Genomic DNA, 24,327 nt, shown 5'->3' with positions numbered 1-24,327 from the left:
GGCTATTGAGCGAATTTTGAGCGATAATCGTTGTGTCTAAATAGGCCTTTATAGAGGTGTGGGCGTTCCCAAGCCGTCCCCTGAAGTAACAGCACTTCATAATCAATTTACATATTGCTATCCCATGACATTTGGCATGTCGGCGTATTATTGTTGTCACACATGCACATTTTCTAGGCCGTAATTTATAACGCGACCGGTTGTGATCTGACCATATTTTTGCATTTGGCAATACTTCACTGTAGAAATCCTTGACGATTTACAGAGGAAGAAATAGCGTCTTGTAACTTGGATAGAAGACAAGCTAAAAATTTGTAGAAGCGAGGAATGAACCTCTCCTCTCGGTTTTCATGGAACTCTAAGTCCAAGGTTTATCTCCCTGTAATTTATACAGCATTTTCATGCCTGTGACATTCTTGTGGGGATACAGAAAGCCCCATGCTGCTAATGGACTGAAAGTAAATGAAATTAAATAAGCGCAGCAAAGCTCATCAGCAGTGTCTCCCCCCTGGGTAATTCAATTCCTGAGTGCGCTGTGATGGGCGCGTGCGGCACACTCTCTGAAATCCTGCTGCGGGCGGGAGACTTAACATCTAAATAAAACTTTTTACTGCAGCATTTGTTATTCTCGTGCCAGCAGGGTCCTGGATGCTGGTTTGGGGACAGTAATGTAATATTCATATTTCCTCCCATGTTGTGCGTGCCATATACGAGCATACTAAATATTCCATAAATATGCACTGCAGTTTAAATAAGCTGCCATGAATTTTAATTTCCATGCAAATTTTTTTCCTTTGTTATTAACTGCTTGGCTGCCCATCTGCATCGCTTGTCTGTCCTGAGAGGTGCAGCAGTCATAAATCTAGTGACCATCTCTGCTCTCTTGTCTCCACCTGACTCTTCACAGATTAGTCCTAGAATAGCATTTCAGGTATTTAACCACACAGATCTCCGTACTGGAGAATCCATTACCCACAGCAGACATTTATTGGTAATGACTTAATTTACAGTGTAGTGTTTAATAAGTACATTAGTGAAGAGATCACGGAACTTGAAATGGGACTGACAGCTCGTAGCGCCTGCATTCTGGTAAATAAAAGCCTGGGGGGTGCTGGGAGGATGTCTGGTTTCCGAATATACTTTGGTTTTTTAATATGCACTGTCCGAATTAGTATTACAGAATTTATTTTGCTCGCAACCTGTCTCAAAACTACATGCAAAAGTTCGGCCCTGCATGAATTTGCGAAGACAGTATGTAAAAATTAACATATACTCGCTGAGGGCATTCCTGCCTTTTGTGTTATGAGTGTGAAGTATAGCGATGCAGGAATCGGGATATGATGGAGTTAGCAAGGGGTGTAATATTTATTTTATTTAAGGACAGAGAAATGAACACAAACAGTAGATTGATAATGATTAAGCAATTGGACTTGTATCTCCGATTCATGACTTGCGATCAGCTAATGCGTAATACTACCACCTAAGCAATATCATTAACACTCTACATCTAGCCATACAGTCTCTTAGAGATGTAATATAAAGGTCCAACTTGCAAAGTCTCTAATATTTAAGCTCGAGCACTTCCCCTTATGCAAGTATCTCGGTCCATAAATCGGAAATCCAGCAGCAAAGGTTTATTAAGCACTCCACTGTCCTCGGTGCATCATTTGGTCTGCTGCAACAGACATATTGACTATATGTTTTCCCATCTGTATGCACACCTAGCTTTGGGATGAGGACGGCCTCACTTACGGTTTGCTGCAGCCTGGGGTTGTGAGCGCTTCTCTCTTTATTTCTGTATGGACACTAGTTAGTGCTGGTAGTTATCGTAGTACTCCTCTCAGTTTGACCTCGGGCCTGCAGCAACTCCTCGTTCTTGGTCATCTAATTTCTGCAGCCCTTCTGCAGTCCGCAGCTTCTGCCACCTCACTTTAGTCATTGTGCTGCTGTTTTGAAGCAAAAACTGTCTCTTATGTCATGACCTCGGTCAATCGGCAAGCATTCCTTGGGTATGCTCTGTTCTGCCATGCTAAATTTGATGCAAATTTTGGCATATGCTGTGATTTTTGCACAAATTTTGGTGCATTTTACAGTCTACATCCACAGCAACATTTTAACCCTTTAGGACGAGTCCCTTACGAGTTTAAGAGGGGGTAACTTTGGAAATAACGTGCACAAAGTTGGCAGACATATAGTCTCATAGGCTATAATGGGTTTCTGTGTGCCCGTAAAATCCACAGACTAAATATGCATTTGTCTGAATGAGGCCTAAGCGGGTGACTAAATAACCAAAGGACTCCATAACGTCAGTAAATATCTTGTTATTTTTGCAACCTATCATCCCAAAGTTGGACAAATAGTTGTGGAGCTCAAAATGCTGCTCTTACAAGTGAAGAACAGACAAAGAGAAACCTGTATCAGCAAGTTTTATGGTGGGATGGGGGGGAGAGATTTTAATAATGCATTTCCTGTTCTTCATTGCAATCAGTTTCCTGCTTGCTATATCATTGTGTTCATCTTGTTTCAGAATTTCGGGATGCAGAAGAGCCTGAGAAGATATTGAAACAGGGCTACCTGGAGAAGAGGAACAGAGGTAAGTAGTCAGGAGGTGCTGCTCATACCGCTTGTGATCGCTGGATCATACAAATTGATCTTTCTTGCTGGATTGTCTTATTAAAGTTTCTGAGCTTTTTATTATCTGTGAAAGTAAAGAGATTGTTTCATAAGAACAACCCCTTTCCTTACACCCCATTAGGGCATATGGATGTCCTAGAGGGGAGTCCCACAGTCATGGCTCCCTCCACCTCGATGAGACCGTATAGAGAACTACTCTGTAGCGCTATAATCGGACATAGCAGAAATTTTGCCTCCAGTCTGTGGCGATGTCATCACTTACTGCAGATTTTACCCTATGCATTGTGAGGGGTGAAGCCCATGGTAGACATCTGTGACTATTCTGCACAAGAATGAGCATACCACAGATTTGAACATCCACAGCATGCTCTGATTTCCCCCAAGGGTTTTTGTACTGCGTGTGCATGGAGTTTTGAAAACCCATCCACATGTATTGTACTCTTAACTGCCTTGAATGTGCGCTGTGGATTCTGCACTCCAAGATCACAGCAGTATTAATACGCCTGAGTTTGGCCTTAAAGGGATATTCCGGTGAGGGGACTTTTTTCAAGCTTTTACCCATCCAGTAGACGGGTGAGCCCCACTGCTCCAACCAGTATCAAGGCTCCAACTAGAGTGATATCTATTTGAAATGGAAGGCTGGTTGTGCATTCGGGTTGCAAATCCATTCATTTCAATGGGGCTGATGGAAACAGTTGAGCACTATACTCGGCTATTTTCGTTAGCCCCATTGAAATGAATAGATCAGCAGCATTCATGCTTGGCCAGCTTTTCATTCCAAAAGAAATCCCTCTAGTTGGAGCTGCGATATAGACTCATCCGGAAGTGGAGAATACCCCACCCCCCTTCTTGTTTTTCTGATTGGTCGGGGTCCTAGCGGTCAGACCCATACCGATCAGCTAGTTATCCCCTATCCCATGGACCCAGACTGTCCATCTGTTATATGGATGGTCATTCATCTGAATGGCTGCCTTGTCATGTTACATCTGGCTGGCTGGTTGTGGCCGCTGCTTTCTGGACAGGGTGGTCTCTAACGATAGGTAAAATACGTTTTTTTCTTATTTGACATGTAGTACCCATACATACCAAGTTATTAGATAATGACCACTATCAAGAACAGTCTGGGATTATGTGTGACTTTAAGGGGCTCATTCATAAAACGTAGTGTAGATAAAAGGTGATGGGTTTCCAGTAGAGCTGAGCAAGTATACTCGGTAAAGGCAATTACTCGAGCGAGCATTGCCTTTATCGAGTACCTGCCCGCTCGAGATGAAAGGTTCGGGTGCGGGCGCGGGGGAGCGATGAGTAGCGGCTGTCAGCAGGAGGGAACGGGGGGGGAGAGAGGGAGAGAGAGATCTCCCCTCCGTTCCGCTCCGCTCTCCCCCGCAGCTTCCTGCCCGCCGCCGGCACCCGAACCTTTCATTTCGAGCGGGCAGGTACTCGATAAAGGCAATGCTCGCTCGAACAATTGCCTTTACCGAGTATACTCGCTCATCTATAGTTTCCAGTAACAAGCGGTCAGCTGTTAGCTATCTGCTTTAGTTTTAATAAATAAGGCCACCTCCACATTTGGCTTCCTTTACCCTAAAGAACATTTGCATTTTTTTTTTCTTCTAGATCATGGCTTCTTTGGGTCAGAATGGCAAAAAAGATGGTGCGTTCTCACTAACATAAGTTTTTGTTACTACTCCAGTGAGAAAGGTAAGTCAGACAGCAAGCTTGGAAACTTGAATATATGTATATGTAATCATTGGAAATGGCTTAAAGGGATTATGTCAAGTTATAATGTTACCCACTATCCACAGAAAGAGAAGGGATAACGTAATGATTAGTGGGGTCCTACTACTGGGTCCCCATGATCCCGAGAACAGGAATTGGGTCAGTTCCTGAGTGAATGGCGCAGGCGCACCACTGCTCCATTCACTTCAATTACAGCGCCAGAGTTTGCCAAAGTGCTTGAACTCAGTAATCTCCAATACTGTCGCGGAAGTGAATGGAGCAGCTGCTTGCCTGTGCGAACTTCATCCCATTGACTAGGGACCAACTGGACCTGCATTCTCAAGATCAGTGGGGGTCTCCGAGGTCAGACCCCCATGAACATAAACTTATCCCCCATCCTGTGGATAGGGAGTAACTTTATAACTTAAAACAACACCTTGAACTGGTAAAATCTTTTCATTTCCACCACAAGGAAGCAGTAAGCTTGTGCTTCACTATTTCCATCAGCCCCATTGAAGATGGACGAACTGCTATCGCAAATGCTTTGTCCACTGCTCCATTCAATCTCCCCTTCCCTGTGGGTGGGTGTAGTGAGAAGGAGAGGGGACACGGGACTACCGTTCTCAGGATACATGGGAGATCCCCACCAATCAGACTTTTACAACCTATCCTACGGGGATTGTAGTACAACCTTTTAAAGGAGTATTTCCATCTTCCAACCACTGTACTCCGATCACCTGTCAGCGCTGTTTCTGTAGCTCTCATTGAAGTGAATGTGAGTTACGGAACTAGCGCTGTGCTAAGGTTTATCCTTCTGTAGACTTTGGCTGGGCGACCGGTAGCCATGGCAGCAGTTTCCCATCTCTATGAAAAGCCAAAATCAAAATGGGAATAGCCCTTTAAGTGGCATCTATAATGATGCTGCACTATATGTACAAATCTATATATAATTCATCAGTATCGTTTTTATTTTTCTTGCTTTTTCCATGTTTCATCCATGTTCTTATAATTGGGTACATCAATTCATTTAATTTAATCTGTAGTGTGGCCAAAATCTTAATTAGATTTACTTCTGCAAATCATATCTGAGATAGTAAAACTCTGCAGCTCTCTCCAATGATAGTAACAAAGGACTAAAAACATGGCACTGTGTACTGCTAAACATAAGCTCCCATAGATCTGCCTAGCTGTATCCTCCTGGACGTATACACGTTCCGGAAGGAAGGCGTTCCACATCTGGATGTCTAGCTGTCCTGCTGGTAGTCCCAATAACCCAATGGCCTCATGAAGGAGGAAACCAGCTCTATGACCTCTAAATAAAGCAGCACATTTTTTACTAGTTATGTAATATGCAAATTATTTTATTCCGCTAGATGCACAAAAAAAAGCAGCTCTTAAAAATCATAGCTTTTAATGTATACTAAAATGTCCACCTTATTACGGAGATTCCTGCAAGACAGGAAGTGCAAGATTAACGGAGAAAAGCAATTAGAAGCCTCTTCTGATTAACATAGTAGCCGTTTTTAGGTGAAAGTTGTGTTATTTTAGACCGTACTGATTTCAGTTACACATTTTGTTGTATTCGATAGTGTTTATTTGGATCAAATAGCTTTTCAATGGAAATAGAGGTATAATCAACATGCCCGTAATACTAGTACAGAATTTGGGAGTTAAAAGGCAAACAAGTGTTTCACAATGCTTCTAAGGGTCTGCTAGTAAAGACTTGCAATCCCAATGAAAAGAATTCTTACAACTCTGCATTAAAGGGGTTGTCCCGCGAAAGCAAGTGGGGTTATACACTTCTGTATGGCCATATTAATGCACTTTGTAATGTACATCGTGCATTAATTATGAGCCATACAGAAGTTATTCACTTACCTGTTCCGTTGCTAGCGTCGTCATCTCCATGGTGCCGTCTAATTTCAGCGTCTAATCGCCCGATTAGACGCGCTTGCGCAGTCCGGTCTTCTCCCTGGTGAATGGGGCCGCTCGTGCCGGAGAGCTGGTCCTCGTAGCTCCGCCCCGTCACGTGTGCCGATTCCAGCCAATCAGGAGGCTGGAATCGGCAATGGACCGCACAGAGCCCACGGTGCACCATGGGAGAAGACCCGCGGTGCATCGTGGGTGAAGATCCCGGCGGCCATCTTAGCAAGGTAAGTAAGAAGTCGCCGCAGAATGGGGATTCGGGTAAGTACTAAACAGTTTTTTGTTGTTTTTTTTAACCCATCCCTTGTGTTTGTCTCGCGCCGAACGGGGGGCCTATTGAAGAAAAAAAAAACCCGTTTCGGCGCGGGACAACCCCTTTAAGTTGTTCCTCTGTTACTCCTCCTGGAAATGTTTATTTCAAAATGTGTTTTATTAAATTTTTCTGAGGTACAAACAGTATGAAATTGAAATTTTCTGCAGTACGTACAGTGTGAAATTAGAGCTTACAATAGTACAAGCTTTGTGAAAAACCTCTTCTCGTTTGACTAAGCCGCCGTTAACTCCGTGCTTCGGGAGGACGTCAGACTTGTCCTTAATGGCTGTTGTTAGTAATATCGCGGCATAGACCTTGCTGGTGGTCTTTACTTGGAAGCAGTTTACCCGTAAAACTTTCCCACTCACCCGCCCACCCCAATCAATTGCTATCAATACCCGCTTGGTATAGGCTGAGTGTTCTATAACTTATTACTTATATAACGTTATGAACTTTAAGTAAAAGAAAACAAATCACAAAAACCACAACAAGACAAAACGCAAAAAACACAACAAAACAAAAACAAAACAAAAAGGGAGAAGTAAGAAGGATAAAGAGAAGATAATAACATTGTGTGTGTACATATATAACAGACAATAAGGAGGGGGAAGAAGATGGGGGGAAAAAGGGAGGGTGGGGGAGGGGGGGGGGGGAAATGGTCCTGGTCCCGTTTCCATGGCCCCGTACATAAAACATGGGATTAGTTAGGCAAAGCTCCACTCACCAGCCACTGTCCAAACCCCGTGGTTTTGCGGAATGTCAACCAGGGCTCCCATGTAGCGTGGTATGCTGAATATTTCTCGTCATCTTTTGCTCTCAACTCTTCCATATGGCCTATCTCGTCCAGGGCGGTCACCCAGTTCACCCTTGTGGGGGGTTCACGGGATCTCCACAATCTCGGTATCACTGTTCTCATAGCTAAGAGGAAGAATCTTAGGGAGCCATTCTTGTTTGCTCTTATTGACCCCGGAAGGATCGACAGGAGGGCCATCTCGGGTGACAGCACCAAAGAGTCCCTGTTCAGGGCGTTATGTAAGAACTCGATTTCCCTCCAGAGTGTCCTGACCCGCGGGCAGGACCACCATATGTGTGAAAGTGTGCCCACCTCTCTCTGGCACCTCCAACACAGATCAGACACCCCAGGGTAATATTTAGCCAGGCGCACAGGGGTGCGATACCATCTCGTTAGCAGTTTGTAGTTGAGCTCCTGATGGCTGCTCGAGATTGTCATCTTATGGGTCAGGCATATGGCCTTGGCCCAGTCCTCCGTAGTCAGCTCTCTTCCCAGCTCCTTTTCCCACGCCCTCTTAGACCCACCCCCAGGGTCCAGTCTCTCCCCGGCCACCAGAAAGCTATAGACCGCGGAGATCTCTTCTCTTGTCCTCTGAGGTCCCCCACACATCCCTTCGAAAGGGGTGTCCGGTGCCGTCAACTCCAAGATCGGACCCAGGGCCCGTACATAGTGACCAATCTGGTAGTGTTGGAACCACGCGCCTGTCACCCGCACTCTGCTCCCCAAGAGGACGTCCAGTGGTATTAGGCCCTCTCCGTCCACCACGTCCCTAACCCTGGGCAACTCCACACCCAGCCCGTCCAGTATGGGCAAACCTATGTCTCCTTGAGGAAAATCTGGGTTCCCTCTCAATGGTGTCCAGGGCCCGGGGACTCTCACCAGGCCACCCCTCACCGCGAAGCTGTCCCACGCTTTCAGTAAAGAGCTTATAAAAGAGGAGACTTTAACGCCCCTCCTTCCTAGCCCGCCGCGTAGCCAGAAAAGTCCCCGGATCCTCCCTGTCGCTAGCTCTTGCTCCAGTTCTACCCATCGTTTAGTTGTCCCCTCATGTACGACGTCTAGCACCGTTCTGCAAATGGCAGCTCTATAATAGAGTAGCAAGTCCGGCAGACCCGTTCCGCCTCTTTTTTTTGGTTGGGTCAGTAGTCTGTAGCTTAGGCGCGGTTTAGTTCCCCCCCACACGAAGTGTGTCACTGCCTTTTGCAGTTTTACAAAGAAATTCCTCGGAACTTGTATGGGTAGTGTTTGAAATATATACAGGAGTTTAGGAAGGGAGTTCATTTTAATGACGCTAATCCTGCCAAACCACGAGAGAGTCATTGGCCTCCACCTCTCGAAGTCTTTTATCATAGCAGAATATATAGGTTCGTAATTTAAGTCATAGGTCTTCCCGGGGTCCGTAGGGAGTATCACCCCCAGGTATCTAATGTTGTCCTCTCGCCAGCTTAGGGGGAATAGGTGTTTAAGCCGCGTGATTTCTGACGTCGGGAGTGTAATATTTAGTATGTCTGATTTTTTCAGGTTGATCTTGAAATTGCTGACCCGACTATATCTATCAAACTCCTTGAGGATAGCGGGCAATGCCCGGTTGGGGTTGGTAATGTATACTAATAGATCATCAGCAAACAAGGCGACTTTATGCTCCTGCTTCGTTGTTTTGTAACCCAGTATTTCCTTGTTTTCCCTTAAGGCGTTCGCCAGTGATTCCATAACCAGGGCGTATAATGTTGGGGACAGCGGGCAGCCCTGTCGCGTTCCGTTCTTTATGTTAATTGGGTTAGATAGCCTCCCGTTGACGCGTATCTGTGCTGTTGGGTTATTGTAAAGGGCCATTATCCAGTTAATCACCCTATTGCCCAGTCCGACTTTCCTTAACGTAGCCTCTAGGAACCTCCAGTTTACGCGGTCGAAAGCCTTTTCGGCGTCCACCGAGAGGAGGCAGAGCGGGATATTTTCTTCTCGTGCTCTCCCCATTAATGCTAGGGTCCGTATCGTGTTGTCCCTAGCTTCTCGTCCCGCTACAAATCCTACCTGATCTCTATGGACTAATCCGGGGACGATAGGACGTAAGCGCGTGGCTATCGTTTTAGCGAATAATTTGGTGTCAACGTTTAATAAAGAGATTGGGCGATAATTTCCGCAAGCCATGGGGTCTTTACCTGGTTTTGGGATAACTGTAATGATCGCCTGTAAGGCTTGGTACGGGAATGGGCATCTTTCAGAAACTGCATTAAAGGCTCTGCCCAGGAGAGGTACCACCAAGTCCCCACATGTCTTGTAGAACCTAGGGGTGAAGCCATCCGGCCCCGGGCTCTTCCCTATTTTCAAATTTTTAATTTCTGTTAGTATTTCTTGATCTAACATGTCTTCCTCTAGTAGCTCCTGTCTCTCTATTGGGATCATTGTTGGTGCATGTTTTTGTAGGTATTGGTCTATCGCGGTTGTTTCGACTGTCCCCCCAATGTTGTATAGCTCGCCATAGTATTCTCTGAAACATTCCAGAATGTCGCTTGTAGCGTGGACCTTGCCCTTGTTTACTGAGTTCATTGAGAAAATATGTGCCTGGCTTTCCCGCGGGTTTAGCGCCCTAGCCAACCAAGAGCTACATTTATTGCTATACTCATAATATCCTCCCTTCGCTCTATCCCTCAGATGCAGATAGGTCTGGTCCATAATCCCTAAAATTTGCTGGCGTAGTGTTGATATCTCCGCTTTTAAAGACGGGGATGCGTTAGTCTTATTGGCCTGTTCCGTTTTTTCCAGCTGGGATATCAAGTTCGCCAGTTTAGCTACCCTATCCTTCTTAAGTCTTGACCCGTGGGAGATGAAGACCCCCCTCAGGACGCATTTTAGGGCTTCCCACTGGATGGTTGGGGAGGTTGTGTCCGTTTTGTGGGTTTCTATAAAAGATTCTATTGTTTGTCTGATCTCCTGCAGGCAGCAAGGGTCGCCCAGGAGGTTGTCATTCAGTCTCCATGTGTTTAGTCCCCTTACCGCCTCCCCACCCAATAGGGCCCCATATACAGGCGCGTGGTCCGACCAGATGAAGTTACCTATAGAGCACCTAGGTTTCCAGTCCAACAGGCCGTGGGAGACAAATAGATAGTCCAAACGTCCATAACTATTATGGGCGATGGAGTGATGGCTAAAGTCCTTGATCTCCGGGTGTAGTGTTCTCCAGAGATCAACGAGTTTAAGCTCGGATAATCTTCTCCGCAACCTACGCAGGGCCACCGGGGAGAGACTGGACTTACCCGTCGACGTATCCAGAGCCGCGTCCCAGACCAGATTGAAGTCGCCGCCCAGCACTATGTACGATCCCTCTGCGAATTGGTCCAGTTCCCCCATAACCCGACATCCAAAGGCAATCTGACCTGTGTTGGGGAGATAGACGTTAGCCACCGTTATTATGCGGCATCCTAGGTCAACTCTGAGAAAGATGTATCTGCCCTCGGGATCCGCCCTAGAGGCCAGGACTCTGTGGGGGAGATTCTTATGAATTGCAATGGACGTGCCACAGATTTTCTTATCTGGGTGTGTACTGTGGTACCAGCTTGTGTAGTATTTATTGTTACTCTTAGGAATGTGGTCTTTTCTATAGTGCGTCTCCTGTAACATGACTATCATAATTTTCTTTTTCTGCATATGGGACAGAACTTGGCCTCTTTTGGCCGGGGCGTTTATGCCTCTGACGTTAAATGTGCAAAAGGATAGGTTTGTCATGGTGGTATATTGACGGTTGAGCAAGGTGTTATTGCTGTCCATGGGCCTCGGGACCAGGACGAGGGATAGAAAAAGGAAAAGGGAGACATTAATAGTGGGAAGAAAGTAGGGGAATAAAGGGTGGGGTGACAGAAAATGAACATTCTGTCGACTAGGTCACACATTCCTAGTCTAGCTGGCGGGGAGCCGACCATCGGTCAGCTATAGACGGCACTGTCGTGACGTCAACCCGGAGAGAAGGGGAGATCACCGAAACCAAATGGCCCGGGCCTCCCGCCATCCCCGCCGACAAACCCTGAGGTCAACCATATGGCTCGTGTCTTTAGGCAACTTTGATAACAGTAGTAACATAACAACAATGATAACATAGTAGTGCGCATAACCAGTCATCAGGCCTTCAAATAACGTTGCAGTCTACTGGTTCATGACCATGCATATTTAGCGCTGTGGGCGTGTCCAGACGGCGCTGTAGGTCTAGAATCGGCGGCTCGCAACAAGTCGCCAGGAATCAGCTACTTTGGTCGTGTGACAATCAGCGTTGTGGTTTGCTGGTGTGGTTTCTGGGCCCAGGACCCCGGGGTCCCACCTCGTGCCAGGTGTCCCTGGGCCCAGATATGGGTAGTGATGGAAGGTGGGGCCAATCCGGCAGTGCCACCATTGGGAGCTCCAGAGTGCCTAGGAATCTAGGGAGGTCAGCTGGTGATCTAAAAGTTCCTGTCTTGCCATTCCTGGTGGCCGTGAGCTGGAAGGGGTAACCCCACCGGTACAGGATTTTGTTAGCTTTTAGGACATCTAGCAGGGGTCGTACGGCTCTGCGCAATTGCAGGGTGCGTCTTGCTAGATCTGAGTAGATTGCTATAGGGACCCCATTGTGGGTTAGAGTGTCCTTTCTGTCGCGGGCGCACTTCATGATGGCCTCCTTTTCTTTGAAATAGTGTATGCGGCATACGACATCCCGTGGCCTATTAGGATCATCCGGTTTGGGGCCTAGAGTCCTGTGTATGCGATCGATTACGACCGGTTGGTCAGGGCTGCGTTTTAGTAGAGAGCTAAAGAAATTGCGTGCCCAGTCCTCTAGTTGGGAGGGTAACACCTCCTCGGATAAACCTCTCAGCCGTAAGTTATTGCGCCTGTGGCGGTTCTCAAGATCATCAATATGTGCCAATATGTCTGCCATTTGTAGGGCTTGCGCATTGATTACTTGGCTGTGAGTATCAAGTGTGGAAAGGACTTTTTCCTGTGTCTCCTCCACCGCGTCTACGCGGTTTCCCACATGTTTAAGCTCTTGATGTAAAAGGGATAGCGCCTCTTTGTGTGAGGCCTCCAGCCTCTGGAAGTCCCTTTTTGTCGGGAGAGATCTCAAGTGCTCTTTCCAATTCCAGTCATCATCAGATGAGGAATCGCTTGGGGAAGTCTGGCGGCCTGGTGTATTTTTTATTGTTGTGGCGCTGCTCCTGCGTGTTTGTTGTGGGCGACTACCACTCCCACCTGGCAAGGTGTGAGTGTCCCCTGGATTACTTAGCTGCTGCAATGCTCGTTTTGCATCTGTGCCCCCCTTGTGGTTTTGTGGCTGGCTGTAACTCTCTGCTGGGGGTTGTGGTGTAGCAGAGCCCTTGGTGTGGTCTGGGCTCCCTTTGTTATGTGTGTGGGCTGCACACAATCCCTTGTTCTGGGAGTGCATGTGCCCATCAGGGAATTCCTTGTCTGCCCCCTGTGGTGCACTGCTGTGCTGGGCTGAGCGTTCGGGGCCCCCCTCTGATATGGCGGCAGTCCGTGGGGAAGATACAATGTCCCCCCCGTCAGCCCCGGAGCCCGCACCCGGTGTTTCATTGCACTTATCTGTCCCTGGTGGTGCTAGTGGTGCCAGCGCTCCTGCTTCCTCTGCTCCGCTTGTCCCCCCGCTGTCTCCGCTGGGCTCCATGTGCTTCGGGTGCACGTGTTCCGGCGCCATCTTGGATGCAGAAGCCGGCGGTCCGCGGCCGCTGAAGAAGCGTTCTATGCGCCGCGGCTCGTCCTCCGCTGCCTCCTGTGTCTTCCCCGCTGTTCTCCTCTTCCCCATGGTGCTGTCAGGTGACTTTTCGTGCCGTCTGGATCACGGTAGGCTGTGTTTGCCGGCGGTTGCTGCGGGAACCCGGCAGGGACGCGTCTCACTCCGGCATCGGCAAGCTCCGCCCCCCCTGGAAATGTTTAAATATACTGGGCACTGCTGTTCTCAAAGTCCAGTCCCTGCTGACAGCCACAGGCAGTGTATGGACACATACTATTGAGAAGCGGAAGAGTAACATCCAATGTTATTTCATAGGGAATGGAACAATTTACCAAAATGCCTGTCAGGAGAGCTGACAAGACTTCTTTAATCATTTATTCCTGGCCAGGAAGAAAGGAAACGGAAGCCATCGCAAGGGTGGTTTCACATGTAAAGTTTTTCTGAAAAATGCAGTGTTGGCTGTTAGTTATTGGTCAGCAGGGAAATTATGCACAATAAACTGCAGTTAGTGGTTTTTGTTTTATTTTTGTTTTTTTTCGTGCATTTTTTTGCATGTTTTTTTTTTTGCATTGGCAGCTAGCTGTAGACTTGGTGTGTTTTTTTCTGACCTTTTTACATAGGTTTCTCTGTAGGTAACAAAACAAAAACAGTAAAAGATAAATCTAAAAATATGTTAATTAAAATACACCACCCAAACCGCCTGTAAAAGTTAAGCCCAGGCTTTAGAGTCAGAGTCCCATTTTAGTGGGGTCAGAGTCAATAGAAATGTACTGACTGCGGCGTACATAAAAAAATATATATTGTATACACATATATTTGGGAAACCTTTGAAATGACCTGTAAATATATGTTCAATTCATCTAAGCCCCAATTTATTAAAAACCCCCACCAAACGATGCCACGTTAATACTGTAAATTTACAATGTCAACATCCGACTGCACAGACCCGTGTAAACCACCCGCCTCACCGGGCAAAAGACGCCGCACAAACAATGTGTGTAAAAGATGCCCAAGACTTAATTCACACTGTATTCGGGATATCCATTCTCCTGCTCCTTATGGGGAAATCCAGGAAGGTGACTTCTCGCACAATGTTTTATGATCTACGATGCTGCCCACTAGTTTAGTGCCATCCACTAACAGCGCCACCACTTGTGCCACAGACTATATAGTGTGAGGAGCAATTCCAGTTGTTATTGGTTTTGGGATAAAATGTATTTCATGTCCTTCATAAAGTAATTATTCACAGATTTTATGGCAAGGAAGGTTCCCAAGGGCGGCTTTCTGATAAAAGACTGCGGTGCCCAGCTGGTTTCAAGTATCCGCAAAGACTCTCGGCGAGATTCCTGCTTTGAGCTTTTCTCTCCTGGCAATCGCAGTTATGAGGTAATGTCCACGGATCTAGGAAGTAAATGGACTAAACTGAGGGCATCACAAACCTGCTCAACCTTTATGTAACCATTATATTATCAGTTCACAGCGGCCAGTCCAGCAGAAGCCAGGGACTGGGTGGAGCAAGTGCAATTTTTGGTAAAAGGTGAGTTTAATATATATTACACTTTGGCCTTAAGAACAGAATTGGAAACCAAAGGCCCACATGACTTTGTTTACTTTATTACTTATTTTGGCACTACGTTTTTGGGGACTAGTCAAACAGTTAATCCTCTGAACGCTCACGGCAGCCGTGGGGGACTGTGTTGATTTTGTGGACTAGGACTTCTCATATCCAGTTATGGTGGACCCGGCTGAATGTGCTAGGTGAATGTATTGGGATTTAAGAGTAAATTTAAAACCAAATCGCAGCTAGGTCCATTGTGAATATACTGCCCAGAGGCTGAAGGTAAAAATCATCTCTCCAAGTCATGTGTTTAGACATGAGCTATTATATGTGTTGCTATTAGCTATTATAATAATCCATGCATTCTTATATTTTTAGTAGTAATTTCTGCATGTTAGCATTGGACCGATATGGGTACAACACTGTTTAGAGGTATAATTTGAAGCTTTTGAGCTCCAATGCAGAATCTGTGACAAACTCTTTCCCCATCTACCATATGCTATGTTTAATACTGGTTGTCTAATGTGCCGGAGGGCTTTGGCACCGGTGCTTAAGTGTGATTGCTGCCTTTGCACCATATTTAGCTATGCCCCTGAGATAGGCACATGTTCCACTTTCACATCTTACAATGTAGGTAAGCCATTGATTAAGTGATTGACCGGTTGCAGATGATTTTTTTTAAGTATAGGGTGACATGTGTTAAAATATCAAAAGCAGTGGTACTTACCTGTTCTCTGCCCCGGTGATTTAATTTTGCAACCGCACGGTCCTCCCAGACTTTGCTGTGGAACGGATACCAACAGATTTCTGCAGCTGATCAAAGGCTGCAGTGGTCAAGTGCCATTCTTCCTCTGAAATGCTAGGAGAATGACCACTGGGGCCTCTGATTGGCTGCAGCAGTCTGTTGGTATGTGTTCCACAAAAAAGTCCAGGAAGGCCATGAGGCTGTAAAACTAGATCACCGGGGCAGAGTATGGGTAAAAAAAAGTGTCCAGCAACCAGACAGCCCCTTTAAATGGGATGTCTCATGAAGACCACCCCTGTCCATATTCCCTACTGGAGCATATGTGCATCATCGAGGAGGGCTTCCCAACTGGTACTAGCCTCCATGAGCCATAGCAAAGAGTTGATTTATGACAGCAACTGCCTTTCTGGTGGACTCAAGTCATCCTTGTACTACACAGACACCCATTCATTTCAACGGCCTCCATGTAATACTACATTTTCCCAGTAGTGGCTGAGGCAGAGACAATGCATGGCTGGCTTCCGCCATGTAAAGTCACATGTTTGAGGCAACCCCATAAGTCATCTTACAGGTTAGGGAAGTGATTTCCAACCAGGGGTCTATTGGGTTCCTTGGAACTTGGATAGAAGTGCCCCAGAACATCGTTGACCTCCAACTTGTACAATAAGGATGGCAAACTAATTTCTCAGCCAGATAATAGGGCTAGGCTATTACACAATGCTTTGTTTAGGGGTACCTATGATGATAAGGTTGGGAATAATTGGGTTGGGTGAAGGCAGGCATTTTTGTACAGCCATCTGTATGTGTGATCTACCGGTTACTTCATAACGTATAGAATGGTCATTGCTTGCGAACACTTCTTGTGTTACCCCAGATATCCTGTCACCCTCCATACCCTATGAGGATGACGAAGAGTCTTACGATGATGTCGACAGCTTGCACTCCTCTCACATGGCATTCCCTCCACCTCCGAAAAGGGCAAGCAGTCCCACCGAGGACGATGACATCTACGAGGTAGTTCCAGGTAAGAGGTTAATAATTTAAGGCCAAGGGGTAACACTCTATTGGTCACATGTTGTTTTGTTTCCAGCTGCAGGTTATTTGTCTTCACTCATTGTATGCTTCTTTGTTTTATTATGCTAATGAGCATACAGTCTCTGCTGGGGCCATTTCTCGTGTCCCAAGCAGATAAAAAAAACAGCATTATTTCCTCAGCAAGTCATCGTCGTTAATGAAGTTTTACAAAAACAGATACAACCAAGGAAAAATAAAATTTCACAGGTGATAAATTTTTCCAATTTCCCTGGCAGAATTGGATCAGATTGTTAAATTAAGAGTGAAGGTGTCTGTTAGACAGCAAGGAGCGGTGATGGGTAATTTTATAGAGTGGAAAATTGAATCAAATTGCTACATTAAAACCCAGCTCCTGCGAGATTTTTCTGTAGTGCCGTCCACTTTGTCACTGTTCAGAGTCCATGCACAGCTGTGCCGCAGGCTCCTCGTTTCTGCACCGCTGGTCCTTCTGCCACAACTGGCTACTGTTTTCTCCCTTGATTCCCAGTGCCAGCTTGGTGCAAGAAAATGGCGTGCAGCTTGCAGGGGGAAAATAAGATGCTCTTCTAACATAAAAGAGCAGTTTTGGCAGAACTGTCCACTCCCCCCATATGTCCAGCTTTTGTAATAGCGGAATCTTGCTCTTGCACACCGCTGTATGCTGCAGAGTACGTCGTGCCGGATAAAGCAGACATTTGTATTCTTATTTATAAATCTCCAGCGTAGTTTGCTCTCTTTCTAGATATAGAAGTATATACTGTATACCACAGTAATATGTACTGATGCATGCATGCAGGACACTTTATAGGTACAAGGAAAAATGTGCCAGAGGACAAAAGTTTCTGAGGGCTGTAGAAGACTGATATGGCGAAGAGGCAAATAAAAGGTGGCGATGTGGTGTGAGTGGTTGTGTAGCTTATTATAGGAAGTACTACCGTGTTTCCCCGAAAATAAGACCGTGTCTTATATTAATTTCTGTTCCAAAAGGTGTACGTTTTTTACATGTATAGCTGCCTGGACACTATTTAAATTGACTTTTTTAATTAACTGTTAGCAGGGCTTAATTTTGGAGTAGGGCTTATATTTCAAACATCCTCAAAATGCCTGAAAAATCATTTTGCATCCTCAAAAATTCTGGAAAATCATGGTATGCCTTATTTTCAGGGTATGCCTTATTTTCAGGGAAACAGGGTAGTATTACTCTTATAGCTCTGTTATTTACTATGATGCTGTGCAATGTGGTATAAATATAATACTACAAAACCATATAAAACCGCTAGATACCGGTTAGCTGAATAAACAAGTTACAATATGGATAGAAGAAACACGGATGATGGAGAATTTAGGACAAATAATGCAGACATCGGTGCTGCTTCATTTAAAAGGTTGTCCTGATATAACAAAAAAAAACTGGTGTCTATTTTGAGTTTATTTTTAGACTACAATGCCAAAAAAAATAAAAAATTCCCCTTAAACATAATGCATGTTAGATGTTCCACCCGTAAGGAGTTATCAGTAAGACCCAGCTCCGGGATTAGTGTCATGACTTAACCAGAATGCTCACTGAAATATATACTGTCATAAAAAGTCATTGCGTGATGGGATTCTAATCAACTGCTTTCTGATGTGATTGCATGCATTACACAAAGACCAAATGTAAGACGGATTCCTATCTCAGTATATTAATCTATCAGAGCTGACCTTCTTTCTGTGCTCGAGACCTTTCGAGCCCTCCTGTCGTCTTGGAGATGAGCTGGAATACAGCTAGAAGACTGAGGCCATTAATGGCAATAAATGTGGATGAGCACAGAGACTGTCTGCGATTACAGCAAGAAAAAAAACCCTGCTCTCTGGAGAGATTTCCCGTAAGGCAGCAAGAAAGTGAGACAGATCACTTTGGAGCCCTATGGGAGCTGCGCAGCAGGACTGGGATACTTTTACTGGCCTGCTCTATTCGGAGGGGGCAGTATCACTTAGTACAATGCCAGGAAGACTCGGTACTAAAGCTTTGCCTTACCTGTTCACATGGGAGGGCGCAGGTGTCTAGAAGAAGCGGAACCTGCGCGGCGTCACTGGCGCACATAGAGCTTATGAGATGGTTGCACCCATCCGACTAATGGAGTTGTTAATGTTTCGCTGTCATTGTAAATTTAATTAATAGATTAATGCTGATAGGCTTATCACGATACGGACATTACGAAGGTCTCGTAGCTCCGTTTCTCTTTTTTATGTGCATCTTGTTACTTGTAAGATTTAGCGTGGACATGGAATTCTCCATTGCGAAAGGAAACTTACTGACGACAGATTTATACGGATCCAAATGTATTCTGACATAATCCATTCTTACTGTAAGTTGTATAATATTGAGCAATCTTTGGAGCCAATTAAGCATACAAATTTGGAGAAAGTGAAACAGGTTGGCCACTTTCTGGTAAAATTTGGAATCCGAGCTAATGACGTGTTTTATTATAGAGGACTCTTCGGATCATTGGTTCTTATCTTAGTTTTGTATCTCATTGCTAGCTCATGTAGCTCATTGGATATGACAAAATAAAAAGCAGCCAGTATAGGCGCTGCTCACCCAAAACACGCTACGCGTGAGACAGATCCCAAGCTGCTGCCTGAGGAAGACCCCATTCTGAGGTTGAAGCACATAGCTTGTTTTTCTTTAGAATAAAAATAGTGTATTTTGGAGCAGGTCTGTGTTACACTTGGTGTCTTTGGCTGGACAGTGCCTATGGTAGCTGGTTCTTGTTTTGTCACATCCATATGCTATGCCCCGTTTTGAGCTCTGGAAAGGTTCCTCCAGTAGACCAGGAAAAGGCTTGCAACTCCCATCAGCGGGTGGGACACTACATTTAACAATGTTTAATATTAAACAATTTCATGTAGTTGTGCTCACATTCAGCACATCTTTATTAGGTGATAGCATCAGCCCTCCATGCCATCCTCACTTTGTTGATCATTCAGTATTACTATACTAGATAACACCTTCTGGTTTTCGCCCATCTCCTCTTCTCTATTCTGAGATTCATTTGTAAAAGCTTGAGACATTGTGGCGGCGAGGGTAGCGGGGTCACGTGATTTAACCATGTGACTACTTGACTATTAAACCCCCCTATTACTGTCCACTCTTGTGCAGATACAAATTCATCTACTGCTTGTACCTGTGAAAGAGTTCAGCATCACACAAAAGTGAAGAGAGTTGTCGGGGGCAACAGCCAAGTAAGCGGTCATGTGGTTAAAACACTCCATTACTAAGTCAGTATTGGAAAATAAATTGGCTGCAATCCACAATATCATCAAATCATGCTTTTGGAAATTTAACTTGACTTAAATGCACTGTTTTAGCAAACTTTAACTTGACTTTTTCCAATCAATGACCTATGATGTCTTACTTAGGTAAGTGTCACTTTAAAGTCTGCTGTAACTGTGCATGTAACTAGAGATGAGTGAGTATACTCGCTAAGGCACATTACTCGAGCGAGTAGCCTTAGCTGAGTATCTCCCCGCTCGTCTCTAAAGTTTCAGGGGCCACCGCGGGTGACAGGTGAGTTGCGACGGGGAGCGGGGGGGGGGGGGGGAGAGGGAGAGAGAGATCTCCCCTCCGTTCCTCCCTGCTCTCCCCCGCCGGCCCCCGAATCTTTAGAGACGAGCGGGGAGATACTCGGCTAAGGCACTACTCGCTCGAGGAATGTGCCTTAGCGAGTATACTCGCTCAACATGTAACGTGTTAAGTGTCAAGTTGAGTCCTACCTCACAAACTTTACATTGAGTTGAACAGTGCTTCAACAAAACATATCAAATTCCCTCTATGTCTGATAGTTGCAAAGTTAAGGAATACTGAAGCTCTATGCATCTCGTCCATGACAAGACTTTTACCATGGAACTTGTTTGTCTGCCTGTCGAGCTCTCAAGAGATAACGATGCAAGCTTTAAAGTCTCCTTCCAGGCATAAACCCTTGCCCGATCTGACATCAACGGTGTGCTGGGCAGTACAATATCCAGGGCAAAAGTGTGGTGTTCATCGAATATTTCATGTGGATCCTATTCTAATTGATGGGACCCGTGCATGATACTCCTTGGACGTTATATGGTTGCCTTGTCAACTTTACCACCCAGCACGTAGTTATGTCTTTCCACACTTGATGCCACATCGGGCAGGATACTATGCCTGGAAGGACACTTTTTAAAGTTTGCATTGGCATCTCCTGAGAACACTAGGGTTAGAAACAGGCAGACCAACAAGCTAACTCTGCCACAGGCGGAGAGAAGCTACTGCCGCTTCCAATATGAATAGGATTTCAGAGCCTCGTACCAGTGATATCATGATAAATGTACTTGCTCCTATGTGAACTGAACAACCAGCCATTGTCCATCTCCACCACTCATGGATCTGGCATGAAGTGTGTCTTATGGCCAAATATGACAAACGCATTGCTGTCATCAGTTCTGTATATTTGCAGAGGTGTTCTATTGCTCCAGCTGTCTTGCTGTAATCTGACACATTTATTTTCCTGACACTGTCACTATATATTAGCTGTCCTCCGATCTCTAAATCAACCTCTGCATTAATGTGGTCGTATCAATCACCGTAATGAAGTCCTTAAATTTAGTTGGCTTGGTCTTAATTGTAATGTTGGCATGGCTTGGTATAGTGCAGTCTGCTATCACCACTTCACATGCAAATCTGTACATACAGTGTTGCAAAATCCAGTATTGCATTGTGGGGGGCATCACCGATCCTGCACACCAAGCGCCAACTGCTTTTGTATTAACTTTATTTGTTTTTCATGGAGAACATACAGAGTAGAAGCAGTGCTTATGCTTCCCACTCTTAGCTGTTATCAGTGTCAGACTAATATACCGAATAAGTGCAAGCATACTTTTAATTGCATAGTAAACCCTGCTGCTGTCATTAATAAAAAATATAACCCTTTGTGGACCAGAGTGTTTTGGTCGTAAATAGAGATGAGCGAACGTGTTCGGCTCCGCCCCTTTTCGCCCGGACACCGAACTTCGCGAGGAATTCCGTGTTCGGGCGAAAAAAGTTCGGGGGTCGCCGTGGCAGCGCGGGGGGTTGCGGCGGGGAGTGGGGGGGAGAGGGAGAGAGAGAGGGCTCCCCCCTGTTCCCCGCTGCTGCCGCCCGCGCCGCCGCGCCTCTCCCCGCCCCCCGGCGCCCCCCGAATACTTACGCGCGAACACGGAAGTCCTCGGAAAAGCCGGTGTTCGGGTGCGTAAGTGTTCGTTAAGAACACGTTCGCTCATCTCTAGTCGTAAAGGACCAGATGCTTTTTAGCAATTTTACGCATGCGGTGGTTTTAAGGCCCTATTTGTCTTTCTTGGGCTGCCAAAATATATTTTTTTCAGGACATAGAGGGCTATTTTTAATACACTTTTCCACAGATTTTTTTTCCCTTTTTGTTTTGTTTGAAGTAGTACCAACAAAAAATAATAAAAAAAAAATAATAATAATAGTTCTTTTTTAAAATTTGCAGATTTATGCTAAAATAAAGTACAGGAGTGGGTTCCCCATTTTGCTTTGGCGATGGTTTAGATTGGGTTGGCGGTGGGTTGATTTTTAAACAAATACATTTGTATTCTATTCTGTCATTTTTTTACCTATTTTTGTAACTTGTTTTTTTAACATCTAGATTCACACTTATTTTTTTTTTTATTACACAGTTTTCCAGTCTAACTGGAGCATCCATAGCCGCGGCATCTTTAGAAGCCCCAGTTACAGGAAGAAGTATCCCCATATAGTGAAATTAGTGACATTAGTCACTGGCAGGGCTGCAGCTCTGCCATACTAGGGGTTGTCAGCGAACATGTGATCACCAGGTCCAATAGAGGATTTACACTGCCGCCTCCTCTATTCACTACATGGTGCTCATTGATCGCTATATAGACTGGAAAAGAGAAAGCACAAGCATTATAAACCGCTTCTGCCTTCTCCTCCATGTCTCTGACAGCCGAGCACCCAACCTGTTCCTGCTAGATTGCAGGAGCTTTAAACTCGTGTCATATTCTTATTGGTGGCTGGATTAAAAGCCCAGAGCCAAGTCTCTTATTTACAGCGCTTGGTCCTTAACGGGTTAATAGCGCCTCTCTTAAATAACTAAAAAAGAAACATTTTCCCAGTTATAACGAATCTAATGACCTGGAGACTGGGCCCAGTAGTTGTGATCCTTCTGTTCCAACCCAGCTTGGTATGTGAGTTGCACTTATTTTATGGCAAGGTTCACTTTCTTCTAGAGACGCCGCACATTGGTATCTTTTTGGGTTCATCTGATGCACATCATTTTGGAAAATGTTTCATTTAGATGCCAGAGGTGCGCAAATATAGCTATAACCTTCTAGGTGTCAGTTGCAGGTGACTGGCTTCTGCGTTGGCTTCCATGCCTTGTATGTGACCATGTGACTTATGGGAAGGAAACATTAAGAAATCTTTTGTCTTCAGCAGGGAGATCATGTTCCAGACAGACTGGTACAAGAGCGGATGTTTGTGTAGAAGAGAGAGCACTGGGACCTACAGTGCCATTTACATCAGGCCAGGAAAACAAGCAGACGTTCATTTAGAACAGCCGACGTTGAATTCTTTATTAGCTCCTCTGCACAAGAGTTATGATCCTGAAAGTGGCCTAATCAGATGGTGCCCTTCACCATCAAGGGCAACAACTTTTGCCATTCTGTGGGTGCTATGGTTTTGCACACAAACACTGGGGCCGGATGTTTGCACCCATTGTTGCTATAAATCTACATTTAGTTGGTTACATGGAAAGTGCGTTGTGCTCTCTAATCTATCTGTATAGCACTCTCGGTCTTCGCTAATGCAAGTGATGCAGTTTCGTGATCCTAGACAGATCATTGGGAAGCATTCATTAGCTTGGACGGAGACAGGGCAGATAAAGCGACATGGAACTGGAAAAGAAGAGGACAAGGCGTGCGGACTGCGTTGTCTGCATTGCCAATACATCCACTTTGTTGTTTTTATAAATGCAGAAAGTGAGTGAAGCCACTTTCAATAATTTATCTTCCAATCAATGTGAATGAGTTTGTGTCTGGCGGGTGCAATGCTCCACAATCAAGACTGATTTATTCAGGAGAGCGATTCCTCTCTAATGGGGGCAGAGCCGCCGATGCACTGACCCTCCTGCATTGGGGCCCAATTTGTATCTTACAGAAAGCTGACCTAATTCTCATTGATTGCCGCCGGTTAGCAAGAGACAGCAGTATGTAGGCATTAGACTTGAGGTGGGCTTCAGTCCAGGAAAGAGACCTGCAATGCATTGTTCTCCGAGCTTGTCCCCATCCCATAGATATTCATTAAATGCTTCTATTCCAGCCGAAGCAAAGAGTTACGTGTAAAAACCCACAAGATTTAGGTATTAATAGACAATGGAGATGTTATTTTTTAAACTGCAGCAGTAGTTTTAGAAATAACTATTTATTGTATTTTATAGATATTTTCACAGTTTTGCACTCTCTTACAACAGGTTTACTTTGTTAAGTGTCCCTATTGTGATATACACATCTCAGGCATCACCATTGGCCGCTGAGTGCAAAAATATAAGGACAAGCGCTACACACCGGCTGCTTATGCTGCATGAATTGTTTTGGGTTGAGTGGAATTTTTCAATTTCTTGTTGCAGAAGTAAAAGTTTATGGTATAATATAAGTGCCGGAGCCTTGGCACGCTGCGGTTAGAGATCAGTCTTCTTTTTATCCCTTATTTATGAAGTATAGACGTATTCTGCAGTATTGGATAATCACTGTGATTTATGAAAGCATAGTGGCAAACTCGGGAGCTCCACTGAACAGGAGGTGAGAACTCGGCTGCAAGAGGATTATGAGAACATACGAGGAGCGAGAATAT

General features: G+C 45.3%; 1 protein-coding gene across 3 annotated transcripts in view; it reads left to right on the top strand.

Annotated features, from left to right (window-relative positions):
- SKAP1 (src kinase associated phosphoprotein 1) overlaps nucleotides 1–24,327 on the top strand; it is a 341,919-nt gene that overhangs the window by 262,238 nt on the left and 55,354 nt on the right. For all 3 annotated transcript variants that reach the window (XM_066586770.1, XM_066586769.1, XM_066586771.1), the window contains 5 exons: nucleotides 2,528–2,593; nucleotides 4,252–4,335; nucleotides 14,345–14,481; nucleotides 14,569–14,632; nucleotides 16,273–16,422. In XM_066586770.1, the coding sequence (XP_066442867.1) occupies nucleotides 2,528–2,593; nucleotides 4,252–4,335; nucleotides 14,345–14,481; nucleotides 14,569–14,632; nucleotides 16,273–16,422 (501 nt within the window). The remainder of the gene's footprint in view (nucleotides 1–2,527; nucleotides 2,594–4,251; nucleotides 4,336–14,344; nucleotides 14,482–14,568; nucleotides 14,633–16,272; nucleotides 16,423–24,327) is intronic.

The sequence above is a fragment of the Eleutherodactylus coqui genome, chromosome 13 (assembly GCF_035609145.1).
Source record: "Eleutherodactylus coqui strain aEleCoq1 chromosome 13, aEleCoq1.hap1, whole genome shotgun sequence".
In the NCBI taxonomy this organism is placed as follows: domain Eukaryota; kingdom Metazoa; phylum Chordata; class Amphibia; order Anura; family Eleutherodactylidae; genus Eleutherodactylus; species Eleutherodactylus coqui.
Note: the sequence above shows the minus strand (reverse complement) of the source record. Positions and strands in the feature narration are given on the sequence as shown.